The sequence below is a fragment of the Penicillium mononematosum genome, assembly GCF_028829835.1.
Source record: "Penicillium mononematosum strain IBT 11891 chromosome Unknown utg000003l:1.0-8172316.0:1.0-8177699.0, whole genome shotgun sequence".
NCBI lineage: Eukaryota > Fungi > Ascomycota > Eurotiomycetes > Eurotiales > Aspergillaceae > Penicillium > Penicillium mononematosum.
The window spans coordinates 4121209-4136565 of NW_026643273.1; the positions used below are offsets into that span (position 1 = coordinate 4121209).

Genomic DNA, 15357 nt, shown 5'->3' on the forward strand with positions numbered 1-15357 from the left:
ATTTGTTTTGTTTTTTATGTGTAATTTGCTATCCCATGTAATTTTAATTTTTAATTTGCAGTTACAAATTCACAGTTCTCCAGATCTATCACATGATTCCAACCTTTTTAGAAGATCCCATGGTCCATTTATACAACTTGGAGTTTTACTATATTGTATCAATCCTGAAAATTTGAACAATGTTCCCTTTTAGCCAGCACCCAAACATTGATGTAGGCAACAGTGGGTACATACGTAATCTCGCGTAGTCTGTTAAATGCGTAATTCTCCCCGTAGTTCCCCGTAGTTTCCCCGATCACAGAAACCCGCGACTCCATCCGGAGGATGCCGGTTGATCCGCCAAAATCCGGCATGCCTTCTGAGATACTCACCGTGCCAAGTCGGGGCCATTCTCGGCCAACATTCCAAGCCCTTCGTTCCGCTGAGTCATTCAACAGCCCTGGAGAGATATCGTGACGATACGTAGGTAGATATGGATACAGAAGGTCGCAGGTCTGTCGACTTGAGACATCCCTCACACTGCGATCCTTCGGAAAAGCCCGTGAGAAACGAAATAGAAGGGCCCATATAAAATGGATATATAAGTTGCGACTTGGAGCAGTAATTATTATTATCGGCCCTGCTAGCCGCTTCTCCATGTTTCATCGCTGATTGTCAATGACTTTTCTTCATCTCCCAAGCACAGCGGCTGAAACGCCTTGACTAATTCAGACAAGCGTGCCAAATCCTTTTCTCCGCATTCCATTTTCGCAGCTTCCCCCGCAATTACAGTGGAATTTCTTATATACCCCGCGTACTAATGCAAGTGGTTTGGCTAATAGACTTCAGTCCATCAAAAGCCGAATCATTCTAGTATTGTGAGCGGACTGCCGCCTCGATTGTTCCATAAACAACACGGGAGGCTTGCGATATAAGCACAATGGACACATTCCATGGCCTAATATATCCTTTGGTTGATGGAATAATTTGGATTTCCTAATTCAGGGCGGAAGTTGTTCCCGTCTGTATTCCCCTCTCGCGAGAGAGAGAGATATATATATATATGTGTGTGTGTACATCCACGCATCTGGAGCCAAATAAGTGCATTACGAAATCTAACATTATGAAAACGCTAGCAATCTTGACTCTGACCGGTCTGGTCTCTGCCCAAGCTGCTCCGTACGCTCAGTGTGGTGGAAGCGGTTATTCTGGCCCTACAACGTGTGGCTCGGGCTGGACTTGTCAATATCAGAATGACTGGTTTAGCCAGTGTCTCGAATGTACGTGTTCTCAGATACTATGCTGCAAAGCTATGAACTCAACTAACACGGAAAACCCTAGCGACTAATGGCGGTACCACCCTATCGACAAAGGTCTTGACAACCACAAGTAAAACGACCACTACAGCAAAGGCAACAGCCAGTGCGACAGGGTTCCCCACTACAAATGGACTGGAATTTGTAATCGACGGGAAGACAAACTACTTTGCCGGTTCCAATTCCTACTGGATTGGGTTCCTCACTAACAATGACGACGTGGATCTTGTGTTCGACCACATGGCGGAATCTGGGCTCCGAATCCTCCGAGTTTGGGGATTCAACGATGTCAACACCGTTCCATCTTCGGGGACCGTTTATTACCAACTACTCAAAGATGGAACTGCCACTATCAACACCGGTGCAGATGGCCTACAGCGCCTGGACTATGTGGTTGCGTCCGCCGAGGCACGGAATGTGAAACTTATCATTAACTTTGTCAACAACTGGTCGGATTATGGGGGTATGGCGGCCTATGTCACTGCTTTTGGTGGCAGCCAGACAAGCTGGTACACAAATACCGCAGCTCAAACGGCCTACCGGGCTTACGTCAAAGCTGTTGTCTCCCGTTATATTGACTCGCCTGCTGTGTTTGCATGGGAGTTGGCCAATGAGCCCCGCTGCAAAGGCTGCGACACCTCGGTTCTTTACAACTGGATCAAGTCCACCAGTGCCTATATCAAGTCTCTAGACTCAAAGCATATGGTGGCCATTGGCGATGGTACTTGTGCCCTTCTGATCTCTCCCACGTGGTTAATCGTCTAACTCATCTTCTAGAGGGCTTTGGACTGGACACTGGGTCTGATGGCAGCTATCCCTATGGCTACAGCGAGGGTCTGAACTTCACGATGAATCTAGGGATTGATACCATCGACTTTGCTACGTTCCATCTCTACCCCACGAGTTGTATGTATACCCTTTCACTTTTAGTCTGGACATTGCTAATACATTCACGCAAGGGGGGACCAGCTTTGATTGGGGCAACGGATGGGTCAAGTCCCACGGAGCCGCCTGTGTAGCAGCTGGCAAGCCCTGTCTCTTCGAAGAGTACGGTGCCACTTCTGATCACTGTAACATCGAGGCGCCATGGCAGAAGACGGCGCTGGACACCACTGGCGTTGCAGCTGATCTCTACTGGCAGTATGGAGACACGCTGAGCTCGGGAAAATCGGCCGATGATGGAAACACTATCTACTATGGAACTAGCGAATTCACCTGTCTGGTGACGGACCATGTCGCAGCCATTGATTCATAGTCATCAGGACTGGTGGGGTTGGATGGCAGCAAAGGTACAGGTCCATGTCATCAGGAAATGAATAGGATGCGACTGTATCCAAGCAAGTGAGCATGAATTGTATGCTCTTCGTCATGACCTTTGAATCAGGTACGCAGGTTATGATATGCAAGTCACGAAAAAATAACTATTTTGATGGGGTATTCATACTATGTACATGCAACTCGGTGCTCTCTAGACTAGAATTACTTAGATCGGGCTAGCCTCAAAAGGGCATAAAGGGTCCGGTGTCGCGATGGCAGGGGAAGTTGTTGCAATGGCGAGAGAAGTTGTTGCAATGGCGAGAGAAATTGTTGCGATGGCGAGAGGAGTTATTACCACGGCGAGAGGAGTTATTGCGATGGCGAGAGAAGTTATCACAATGGCGAGGAGTGGTCGCGATGGCGAGTGAAGTGGGCGCGATGGTGAGGGAAGTTGTCGCAATGGTGAGGGAAGCTGTCGCAATGGTGAGAAAGGTTGTCGCAATGGGAAGAAAAGTTCAAAGTTCAGTGGCTCGGTGTCTTCTTAGGGACTTCAGCGTAGGCTGAAGGCTCAGAGGAGGTTTCATCCCGCTCCACGGCGTCGGTTGGCGGTCCGCGGTAATTGTTGTAGCCCCAGACACCATACCAGACGGCGGCGATAACAATAAAGCCAGCGAACACCACAGACGCATAGTTCATGCTCTCCCTGGTGACAGACTTAAGTGTCGGCATGCAGAACAGGGGAATCGCAAGAAGACTCCAGCCTGGAATGGTTAGAACGGTTAGATGAAACCCAAGCATGCAATAAAGTTTCGAGAGGCGACTCACAAAGAGCAATAACGTTAGCGATCAGACCCAAGACTCCAAAGTTGAAGCTGCCGTTCTTGATATCCTCCCGACCACGGAAGATCAGGGAAACAGCGATCGGGCAGGCATAGCTCGTGGTCAAGAAAATGACACCAACGCCCGAGAAGGCATTGTACGCAGCAGTAGATCCGAAGTAGATCACACCAAGAATGATTTCCACAGCCATACCCAATAGCAAAGAGTTGAAAGGAATGTTGAGGGTCTTGTTGACGGTGCTCCACCAGCCCGAGCCGGGAATGCCGCCGTCACGGGCAAAGGCCCAAGTACAACGAGAGGTGGCGGTAACACAACCGACTCCACAAATGATACCAAGCACGAGCAAAGGAATCAGCAGACAGAATGCACCCGCCGAGTTGCCGATGGCGGCCTTGAAGATGGCAGGGGTGGGCTGACCCGAAGCCAGATTGACCAGGTATGTGAGATCGGGAAGCACGAAACAGACGGGGACCAAGAAGAGGAGACCGGCAACACAGTTGATAATGACGGTTCCGACCATGGCCTTTGGGACCATGATCGCGGGTTCGCGGACCTCCTCGCAGAGTCTAATTTATATGTTAGCAAATGAGGGACGGCTTGATAGTGATCAGACTCACGAGATAATCATGCCGGTCGCCGATGTGGCGTAGGCAGCCTGCAAGAGACCAATGAAGAACGACCACCCCGCGGGCCACCCAGCCTGAGTTTCAAAGTGGCCAAAGACCCAGGCGGCATCGTGACGACCTTGCTTGGCGATAGCCAGCAGGCAGACGACAATGGCGAGGAGACCGGCCATGGTCCAGAAGATTGCGAATGTCTAAAATGATCAGTTCTATTTTAGGCAAAGGGGCACGTGCGACACTTACCTCCAACCACGGCAACCATTTGTTGCCAAACGCCGAGATGGAGTGTGTCAGCAGGGTGATAGCCAAGAAGATAAGGAAGGTATGGTAGGCCTGGAAATCATCGGTGATTCCCACCCCGGCGATTTTTCGAAAATATTGAGACAAGCTACGAAGAGCAAGGCCGTTCCGAAATTGACAGCGAGGGTAATGGTGATGTTTCCTGCGACGTAGGACCAGCCACAGATCCATGATGCAACGCGGCGACACCACAAGGGCGACAAGACGAATGTTTGATAGTAGACACCACCTGCGGTCGGGTAGACCGAAGTAATCTCCGCCAATGAGATAGCCACACAGAGAATCAGGAAAGAGATGATCACCCAACCCCAGACGACATTGGCTGGCCCACCGGCGGCGAGTGGGTAGTACAGAGTGGTCGACAAGCCGTAGGGAACTGAAGAGAGAATGAAGCACATGAAAGTGACTTGCCAGATCGATCGGTTGCGAGACAATTCAGGCTTGTATCCCATATCCTCCAGGGTGCGATCCGCATTCGAGGTGCTCACGCCCTGTTCGACCGTCAGCCCGGAGGGGCGACGGAATCCATCATCAGCAGCCATAAGGAATGAAGCTATTGCGTGATGATTCTGATCTGCATACGGTGCAAATTGTTATATGCACCAGGAATAGTAGAGAGTGTGAAAAAGATAGAAAAAAGAAATACAAAAACAAAAGATAGCATAGGGAAAAAGAAAAAGAAAAAAAGAAAAAGAAAAACGCCACTTCTCGGAAAAAACGATGGGAAAAATGACCAGCAGATTAAAATGCTGGCGAATGAGATCCACAAAAACCCACTAGGGCCCACCCGGACCCACCCCATCCACAGAACACGAGTGCAACTAACTTTAAGCCAATCAAAGTACGTGGAGAAACAGGGAGTTTGTTGGGACAGCCAATGATAACTTTCCTACTGTCCGAAACCTGACTAGTGTGGTTCTTGTTTCGAAGCTTTCGAGAAGAAACAATTTGTTATCTTTGAGCTTTAAGGTACAACATACATACATACTTGTAGGGAGTAAATATACGGACTACGCTGGGGTTAAATGTTTATCAGAGTATTCTGTAAACCTGACAATACTTAACCTTAAGGTACAACATATTGTCGGTTTACCTTTTAACTCTATACCTATGCTGCACGAATGCATACTATGGAACCACCGTTTGAGATGATGTCGGAGGCGTTGGGGGCGCCAGTCTTGGGACTCCTGCCGAGGCCGAAATCCAACTCTCAGGAAATGGTCCCCGGGCAAATGAACACCTTACGATTTAGACATTACATGTTTCGTATTCTACAATTCACATTATAGAACCAAGTAGCAACCAAAAATGACGTCCTCAATACCAACGCAGTTAAGAGATCCCCCTGACTCTGCTAGGCTCCGACATTAACCGTGTTTCGATAGGCCATCCCGCAAGTATACAACATAGGAATAGCCTCAATTTAAAGGGGGCTCGGCGCAAATGTTTCATTGGTCACAACTAGCTTGACTCCAATTTTTTTTAGTCAATTCTCTACTCCGTGCGTTGAATGTTGGACTCCGTACAGAGTACGGAGTACGGAGTACATAGAACATACGTAGTAGTCAATTTTCAAATGCCAAAAATCAAAAATCAGATGGCCACTTTGAGTCTCTTGTGCTGAGAGATTACCTCAGAGTCTAGGTGGAAATGAAAGTGGGCGTTCTCTAACCCCTACGCATGCATAGTTCCAACAAGCGGGAGCCACACGTGATGCCTGAGGTGTCGGGCCTTGTTCGGGCGGCAGTACTCCGTATACCCGTGGAGCTGTGTGTATCAACACAATATTCGCGATCCAAAATTTCCAAAATTTCCCCACCACCTTACGACACAACGTGAATGTCTCTGCAATTCCATCCACTCCAATGATCGAGTTAAACTCTCGGTGCCAGTTAGGCCCATAGGTTGCTTCTCAAGGTAACGTGCACCCCAAGCTTACTTCTGCTAGGTGTGTCTGATCTACGTCCACCATCACGATCAAAGCGAGGGTGTATAGGCGCGCCATAAGAGAGCCTGCGGGTTGGACACATGCACGGATGAACAAAGCACATGAGGCGTGGTAGTTAAAGGTTTGCCCAGATTTATAGTAGAGTCCAAGTCCTCGACGACTCCCACTCCTTCCTAATTGGGACTCTCGCTAAAAACAGGCAAACGACCATGTCAAGCTATCCGGACGGTCGGCTTTAGGCGGCTTTGTGCGCTCCAAGTCTCGGGTCTACAACATAGTGAGATGAGTGTGTCCATTCTCGTGACCTTAGATAGGCGATCAAGTGCAGATAGAAGACATATATGACATAGACTAGGCTGCGAATTCCGGATAGGACCTTCATATACAACAATAGTGAATCCGGATTATTATTGGAAATAGGATATCCACGGAATGCCGAAGGTTTCTTCTCGGTCCGCCGTGGGGCGTGGGGTTTTCGGGAGCGCGAGGAGCCTTTCCGGGATTGGAGATAGATCTCAAGTTTGCAAGTATGCCATATGATATATTATCTACTTGGCCGAAGGGAAATATCTACCATCTCTAGTTGCCGAGTACTTGTCGCCAGATGCAATAAGTATCGAAGTGAGCACCCAACACATGTGCGATAGGAAGTCGAGGCTCAGAACTTATGCGCGTGTGAGACATGAGCAGATCTAAAGAGTAGTGAAGTTGGAGACTTGTCACGAAAAGCGCCAATCACCTACATTGAGCAACGCCCGGAAAGAACCTTTGACTCATTGAGCAAGTTTTTCATGGTTCATATACATTCTCATTGGCACTACAAAGGTAGGGACCAAAGTGTAGGACGGAAAGGGTTGTATAATTGTATTAAGAAGAGGCAAACTGCCGAACTCTTTAACTCTGGGGTTTTTCGTCTGAGGCATTCAACTGATGGACCGCTCCAATATCTTGCAAGAACCCTAGTGCCTCCATCACTTCCTTGACTATTCTTTTAGCCAACATCTGCTCCGAGGGATCCACACTATGGATGAAAGCATCACATTTCTTTTTCACCGCAGCTCGACGATCGTCTATGCTCTGATCGATATCTGAAATATCTCTCAACAGTTCCTGCATCTTCTCGAAAACTCGCATTGGAGGAAGCAGTCCCATTTTGACCCAATCCAGGTCCCTGAGACGGCATTCCGTGGAAATTTCCAATGTTGCGCGGATAATTGCTTTGGTTCGGGTGTCGTTATTCAAGACTTTGGCCGCATAAATACGGCCATGAGCTTTGGTTTGCAGTTGACGCGCAATTCTGGTTGCAACGATCTCAGCCAGTGATGAGTATACCAAAACCCCCAAAAACGCCAATTGTAGAGTGCCCTTCATGTTTACCATACATGCAACCGAAGATATACCAGAGAATGTCCCTGACAGGGTCCAGAACCAGTGTAGAAGATCCTTTCCCCAATTCCGGTCATATTCCCAAGTGGAACGGGCCCACTCCTCAAGCTCCCTTTGTGGTCCCTTGAATATCACAGTCCCTCCCTCATCGCGTTCATAGACCGCATATCTATCCCGCATGTCGTTTTTGATGTGACCTGGTTTGTGGATCTTGACCATAGAAGTGAACGAAATCAGCACCGACGCAAGCCAATGACTGCTGTATAGAAGAAACAAGGTGAATGCCCAAAGGTCGGCTGACAAAATCCCGCACACCATACCGGTCATCAGCATGGCTCCGTTGACCAGACAAATTGAGTCCAGTGTCCATTTCCTGAGAAGCCATCCTAAGGTTCCTATTGCTGACGGCTGACGCAGATTTTTCCGGCGTTCGTCGCTTGATGGGTACATGGAACCCACACAAACGACAGCGAAGTCGTTTCCAGGTTGTCCGGATGTTTGAAAGGATATTATGCCAGTCAGCCATGCGTTGCTCAAGTTGAGTGGCAGTTGGCGAAATACATTCCCCGACACGTCGGATCGTACGGGGAGCATAGTCGTATCTTGTGCGCATAATTTGATAGATGGATGGATCCACTTCATCGTGGCATTGAGGCGTTCAACAAGCATTTGCATGGGTGGTAGAGTCCCTCCGATCATTGTCAGGTGTGGCCATATGAATAACCCTCGATCAAACTGAGTATAAAGTCTTGCTGCACTTTTGTCCACGCGAGGGTTGTAGAGGACGGCCGCAACACCAAGCGGGTCAAATGTAACTCCGCCATCACTCTTCAGCTGAGCGCGCAAGTCTGTTAGTGATTGTGGAAATTTTTCGGCTTGTGCTAGCCCAACTATAGAGAGCAGACTTGAAAAATACAACGATAATGATGGCATTTTAAGGCACAACGGGGGAGGGCCAAGGCTCGCGACCCATGGTTCCTTAGGAAAAAGGTCATATAGGTCAGGTAAACAGGAAATAAGCCACTCAAAACCTCACTGGAAATTCGCTAATCCTCCTTTATTGGGGTTAGTGCTTACTAGCTGAAGTCACTCTGCACCCGACGATCTTCAGCGATCCACCTAGACCAATAACACCCAGCAAAAGCAAAACTGCGCAAGCAGCTGACAGGTCGCAAAGCGGGAAAACACAATTCGAGTTGTGGAACTTTCCCGTAGAGAATGGAGCACGAATTTGCAATTAGTTCTCAAAATGCAGTAGCTATTCATATCTCTAATTCGTATATTATTGAAAATATATATAGCAACCAAGGGGAAGACAGGCAAGAGGAAGAGGGGAAGACCTACTACTTCTATTCGTGAAGGAAGTCTTGAGTCGAGGTAATTCTAGGGAGAACTCTCTTATAACACGTGACCCACCACATAGGATACCCCCGTGGACTCATCCAACGCCACACACTCCTACCCCGAGCATGTACGTGGCAGCATCTTCGGTGTGAGGACTTCCCACACTTCCGAGGAATTTATGGATGAGGCTGCGAATTACGACCCGAAAGGTCTCTCTCAACTTTGTGCTTCATTCGACGAAGGTGGAGGGGTTGCACTAGGAGACGCGTTCGCTATCTACTCGATTGTCGCGTCTCCTCCAGATTGGAACACCACAGAGTTAAAATCTGGACTTCGGGCGGAACTCATATCAGCCGCTTCTGCTGTTAGGAATGTGATCCCCGTGCTAGTCACTACAGAAAATGTATTCGCGGTGAACGTTGTCTCGCTGCCATGCCCAAAGGACCCACCTATCAATTCTGTGCGTGATATCTCACCTCGCGATAGCCTTCCTTGGTTCCTTATCAATGCTTCAAAATTTTCTAAGCATCAGATTGTCGGGCGCAGGGACATTGTTGAGTCCTTACTTATGATCCTCCAGCGACCGTGGTGTGTCCTTGAACTATGTTGCTGTGACAATCCGGCCATATCGGCGATACACCGGTTCGCCATCGTTGCGTCTAAGCTCAACCCTGAACTGTACAATTATGCTTTAATATTGTTACATCAAGAACTGAAGAGAAGAACAATACCCTGTTTTGGTGGTATAAAACGCACCGGGTTATCCTTTACTAAACTCTGGATACCCTTTGCCGAACTTGACACAACATGGTTTGCTATCAAGGAAGTGTATGCCGACTTGTCTTCTAGTCGACTTCGCTCGCACAACTCCTTCTGGCTACGATTGATTTCTACCTGCGCCCCATACCTTGGTATAAGCTGTTCAACCTTGGTCCGCGTTTTATCGGACATGGCTCCTAGGGGCTTTGATTACTTGGGGCAAAAGAATGCAATGAATCATGAATATTATTCGAGTATTGAACGGATGTCGCTTCACCCTCACAGTTCAGTAGCAATATCCACATGCAAATCGGTGCTGCCAAACAGGAGGAGTACTTTGAGTCTCAAGCATCATGGCAAATATTTGGCCCTACGTGATTTGGAGATTCTGAACAGCGATGTGCAATTCCTACTTGTAATATATCGACAGGTTTTGCGAATTATTTCTGAATCCTTGCCTTGACACCGAGCTAGGGATGATCGGAGTATCGAGTGTACATTTGTTTCTTTCGCATTTTCCTTTCATTGCCCCTTAAACGAAAAGAGTAGTCTGGCATTACGCGAAAACTTCAACCTACACAAAAAGTATCCATCCTCAAAGATCTACTTCTTTGCCATATAATCACCCTAGATGCATGTCACTATACTCAGAAGTGCAAAGGTCTGCATACTACTGTCATCCAAAATGTACTCCTACTCCATACTACATGTGTCGCTCCATTATCATGTTTTCTAACTAGGACTTGTGCGACCTCTCTTACGGCTCTTGCACGTTCCAATTGTGTCTCGATATGGCCTACGATTCAACTATGGATAAAGAACGATAGTGTGATGAATCACTCAATTGTTTCTATTGGTATCTCCTATTTTCTTTCCTTTTTTTTCCATCTGCATAACTGCCAGGTAAGAGAATCTTTTAGATTATCCGGCGGATCTGATGCACATGAGAAGTGTGACCTGATAGGAGGCTACCCCTGGCTTACTATAAAACATTCAGCACCCTGCCGCCAGATTTTGCTTTGATACGCCTGTTTTGGATCCAGAATATTGAGATTTGCAGGGAAACAAGAACCAGTCCCAAAATCACCAACCCGATCATGATCAACACCCCTCTCGGATAACTACCGGGTTGATAGATTTATCATTAGTGGTGTGACGTGGTAAGATCCGCTTATATAGGACTTACAACATAGCTGACTCGTCCGCCCGAAATATCTGGGTTCCTGCCATAAGCCCCCCCTGTAGCTGCCATGACGACTTAATTTAGTTAGTAAAAAAGCACTGTCCGCTATAAGGCTAATAGTCTTACACATTCTTCGAAGCAAGATTATTAGCTCAGCTCATCTGTTCAAAGAACGACACGCAGGAAAGATTTTACTCACGCAACGCTTATATTCCTCTCTTCAGAGCTCTGGCAGTTGATCTGGATCCAAGAATTGTGGATTGGATGATAGCCCACAGCGACAGCATTAACTGCTGTCCAGAGGCCCAGCTTGCCCCATTTATCCACACGGTGCATCATGATTCTTAGAATTACCAACGCGATCAAGTACACGAAGATAGCACCCATGACGGTAAGGCCCCTTTTGCTCGATCTGTCGCTTATCCACGCAAAAACCAAAATCACAGGGAGAGTGAGCAAACTTCCAATTGCGCAAAATGCATTTGCCTGACTTCGAGCAAACCCCAGTTCCACAAAAATGCTCGGGGTGTAGGTTGTGAGAGGGCTCCACGTAGCGAAGACGCAGCCTGTGGCAATGAAATGTGGCCATTTCCGTATGTCTGTCAATGTATTCCAAACCAATCTGAACGGGATATGCGTTTTGCCAGGGTGAGACAATGGCTCCTTCATTGAGCGAGTCCCCCCAGAGTCCGAAATATCCACTTGATTTGATGTCACGGGGACTTCCCTGTGTTCAGGAAGGAAGCAAAAGAGCAAAATAGAGACCGTAATGGAGAATAGACCTTCGACTACAAATTTATTAGCATAGTTTAACAGTTGAGGGACCAGCCTCAATCGTACTGAGGAAGATCCATTGCCAGCCGAAGAGACCGCATTTTCCGTCTAGTTTCAACAGAGCAGCTCCAAGCAGTGGAGAGATGGCCGTTCCACCAAACATGCCGAAGAAAAATATGGCAATTCGTTTTGTCAACTCTTGCTTCGTATACCAGGTAGACAGTGTGTACATAGCACCGGGAATATACCCTGCTTCCGCAAGTCCCAAAAACGTTCTGGTGAGCAGGAAGCCTAACTTATTGCGCACGAATACTTGTAGACATGCTACTACTCCGAATACGCATACTTGTGCACTGATCCATTGGCGAGGGCCAACCTGATTCGACTTGTTAATACGCGTATCATCCGGGAATGGATGTGACATACCTTATGTAAAATAACATTTGATGGTATCTCAAGTAAAATGACACCTAGGAACATCAGTTGATTCCCGAGATTGATAATGTTCTGATCGACGGATATGACAGCGGCAAAATTCCCCGTGAGTGCGCTAGCAATGTTGGTCCTGTCCAGCTGATATGTAGCAAATCCGAACACTAGCAGGGGTAAAACTCGAAAGTCCGCTCTGTTGACTTGTCAACTAAATCATCCACCGGGACCTTGTAGCGAGCAGATTAAGCAGGGGTGAGGACATACATTCTCCGGCTGCAGCCGGAATACTCAGTGTCAACCATAGCATGGAGCTGAGAACCCCCACTTTGCAGATTCTATAAACATCAACTTTCGGGGCACACTTCTTGATTTTCAGACCCAGAAGATGTCTAAAAAATCAGAGAGGTATATTTTCATCTTTGGGGGACCTTGCGAGCCATTGTAGATGTTGAAAACCTTGGGGGTGATAAGATAATGTTATTGGGGAGATAACCAAAACAAGAAGAATTACAAAACTAGTAGGGCAGTAGCATTTATCAAAAGCGAGGACCGTGGAGTTAATGAAAGCGAGCAACTATAGGTGCTACAATGTGTTACCTAGCACCAAGACGTGTCAAGATATATCAGAAGTCCCATGTCCAACAACTTGAATACCTAAGTATTTATCGACAGGTACTGACCACAACAAGACATTTGCACACAAATAACACAGACACAATGAACCACAATCTCATAATCGATCTCAGTCCAGCTTCAGCACATCCTGTCACTCAACAGATCAGAGTTGTGCCATCTGCGAGGAGCCAGGTATTCAAGCACGGCAGCGAATCTCAGCATTGTCCAGGTTGATTGGAATTGCGGTGTGGGGGCTTCCGTCAAGATCCAGGTAAGTCTTCTGGGCAGTGAGGGTACCAATGTTTGCGTCGTTGTTCTTGATGACACAATTGATAGATTGCGCAAAGTTGGTGAGCTGGGCAGCGGTTGCCTTGACAGTACCACCTGCACCAACAGAGGTACCACTGAAGAGGGAGAAGATGCTCTTATCAGTGTCGTCGGCTTGGAATGTCGCGCTAGCATATGCTCCAGATTGGTCATTCGATAGAGCAAAGGTGACTTGGTTGGACTGGCGGACCTCAAGAGGCGTGGCAGAGACAGTGACTGCCATAAGAGGGATGATAGCAGCAATGGTAAACTTCATCTTGAAATATTTGGAGGAAGTGATGAGTGCTTGGACTGTTTGAAAATGCGGTTGAAGTCTGATGTTGTTCGGAGTTAGAGGCATCACATCTCGCAGGAAGGAGGTGGGCTTTATACCTTTCTCTCTGAAACGCTGAGCCTTAACCTGGAGCTGAAGTCATCATAATCTTGCCATCCATACTATTCTTAGATTTTCGAATAGTAGACATCTAGCGGATGACACGTCCTGCCGCAACCGATCTGGGTGGCCTGAGGGCAGAAGATGGTAGCTGGTCTGCACAGCCCTTCGTATACCAATTAGGCGAGCCTCCCGAGTAAGGCCACCCGTTTCCATTTCATATATATCTACGTACATTAGTGGAATAGCTTTCTTACCCAAATGAAGCCGTCCGTGCTTTCTACCTTGGACGATGCGTTTTACCAATCAAGATTGCATTTCAGAGATTCAAGTAATAAAGAGAAGCTACAAGTCTCCCTGTTTAAAGTGGAAATGCCATGATAGATAGAGATGGTATTCGCACGCACGACAAACATAGCTTCCCCGCAGAAGTGTGCCTAAAAACTCGAGTGACGTATTTATGGATATAGTCTCTGAGACATTAGGCAATCCATGGCTTCCATTCAACTATCGTCTTGGGTATCAGCGATTGCGCCGAGGCTTAGCTCGTGTCTCTTGCCGAGAATTACAAATAAGCTCGAACCCTCGATCATGTTCAATGACATTCTAGCCACGGGGGCAATGTCTCATTCTTCAACGCCAACCCCAGAGAAGAGAGAAATCATACATATTTATTACTGGAGCCTTTCGGCGTGATGAGCTGTCTCGTGTCCGCAAATACGAAGAGGCGCGATTCTAGGTTATATGTCTAACAATTCAATTACGCATAGCTGATATCCAACCTCGTATTTCACCCCGCCGTGTCTTACCACCCCAAAGATATGCGGGTTCATCCGAAACGAGGAGCCGGGTTTCACCAAGCCATTTTCATGCTTGAACGTTCGCGTGGCGTGTTATACCCCGCTATGTAACTTTAGACCTAGTTTCATTTTTCGTATTTTGGACGTGCTTCAAACGTGGGACGTGATACCAAATACGCGCATGTGAGGCTAGAAAGGTAAGGTCAGAGAATGACAGAAGATGGAAATCGTCAATTCTATGTGTTGAGACCATGCCATCCTCCATGGATGCCTGTTTTTGGTGGCCCACTAGGCACTTGTTTGTCATACGGCCTCTATAGAAAGAGAATGTAAATCGTCGTAGGGTCGTAGGGTAAAATATATCTAGGAGGGATAAGATTAATAGTAATAATAAATAAGCTTATTAAAATCTAGAAGTTCTAGCATCGTGTTTTTTAGATACCGTTTATTTACCTATTAAATTTACCCTATAAGCTCCCTACTAATGATATCTCTTACTTACCTAATCCTACTATTATATGTAGGTATACTATATTAGCTATGATTCTTAACTAGTATAGCTAGTTATCACTAGAGGCTAGTATATAATAAACTAGTATATCTAGGGATCCCTAAAGAAACCTAGTTGTAACCGATAAGACTAGAAGTGACTATAATATAAAGTAAAATATATTAAGAAGGGATAAGTACCTTGCAAAAGACTAAAGATATATTTATCGCGATTATCAAGTCATACATATTTTCCAAACTCCTTAGAGAGGCTGGATATCACCCAAAAAGCATTTATCGTAGAAGCAAAAGCCCCATTAGGCCACCGTTGTTGAGATACCAAGTTGTAATTTACCGCATTTACTATGTGTTCCGGACTGCCCAGCTAGCCCGGGAAATACGTTACAGAGCTTTATCTTCTTTAGTATAACTAGTACTTTTAGAGTGAAGTGAGAGCTCGCCAGATTCTCAAGGCGCTCTCCAGCTCTGGTGCTGTGTTTGATTCGTTTGCATTCCCATGGAAAATTCTAATACAGTTCTGAGACTTGGACCTACAGTGACAGCGCATAAGTTTGAGCACATTAAAAGTAAACCGTGGTACTGAGTTTGTTA

General features: G+C 46.8%; 5 protein-coding genes across 5 annotated transcripts; 1 reads left to right on the forward strand and 4 right to left on the reverse strand.

Annotated features, from left to right (window-relative positions):
* Nucleotides 1-1102: 1102 nt before the first annotated feature.
* Nucleotides 1103-2550, forward strand: N7519_006556 (uncharacterized protein; the record flags this gene model as incomplete). The annotated part of the gene is made up of 4 exons (XM_057293332.1): nt 1103-1259; nt 1321-2016; nt 2073-2201; nt 2255-2550. 4 exons carry the CDS (start codon nt 1103-1105, stop codon nt 2548-2550), a joined length of 1278 nt encoding a protein of 425 aa, XP_057148143.1.
* A 524-nt stretch (nt 2551-3074) lies between these two features.
* N7519_006557 (putative amino acid permease) lies at nt 3075-4857 on the reverse strand (the record flags this gene model as incomplete). The annotated part of the gene is made up of 5 exons (XM_057293333.1): nt 3075-3313; nt 3378-3958; nt 4010-4209; nt 4259-4348; nt 4408-4857. The coding sequence occupies 5 exons, from the start codon at nt 4855-4857 to the stop codon at nt 3075-3077; spliced, it is 1560 nt and encodes a 519-aa protein (XP_057148144.1).
* Nucleotides 4858-7157: 2300 nt separating this feature from the next.
* Nucleotides 7158-8582, reverse strand: N7519_006558 (uncharacterized protein; the record flags this gene model as incomplete). Its single annotated transcript, XM_057293334.1, has 1 exon — nt 7158-8582. One exon carries the CDS (start codon nt 8580-8582, stop codon nt 7158-7160), a length of 1425 nt encoding a protein of 474 aa, XP_057148145.1.
* Nucleotides 8583-11130: 2548 nt separating this feature from the next.
* N7519_006559 (uncharacterized protein) lies at nt 11131-12443 on the reverse strand (the record flags this gene model as incomplete). Its single annotated transcript, XM_057293335.1, has 4 exons — nt 11131-11723; nt 11776-12085; nt 12136-12334; nt 12406-12443. 4 exons carry the CDS (start codon nt 12441-12443, stop codon nt 11131-11133), a joined length of 1140 nt encoding a protein of 379 aa, XP_057148146.1.
* Nucleotides 12444-12952: 509 nt separating this feature from the next.
* On the reverse strand, nt 12953-13339 carry N7519_006560 (uncharacterized protein; the record flags this gene model as incomplete). Its single annotated transcript, XM_057293336.1, has 1 exon — nt 12953-13339. The coding sequence occupies one exon, from the start codon at nt 13337-13339 to the stop codon at nt 12953-12955; it is 387 nt and encodes a 128-aa protein (XP_057148147.1).
* Between the last annotated feature and the right edge of the window lie 2018 nt (nt 13340-15357).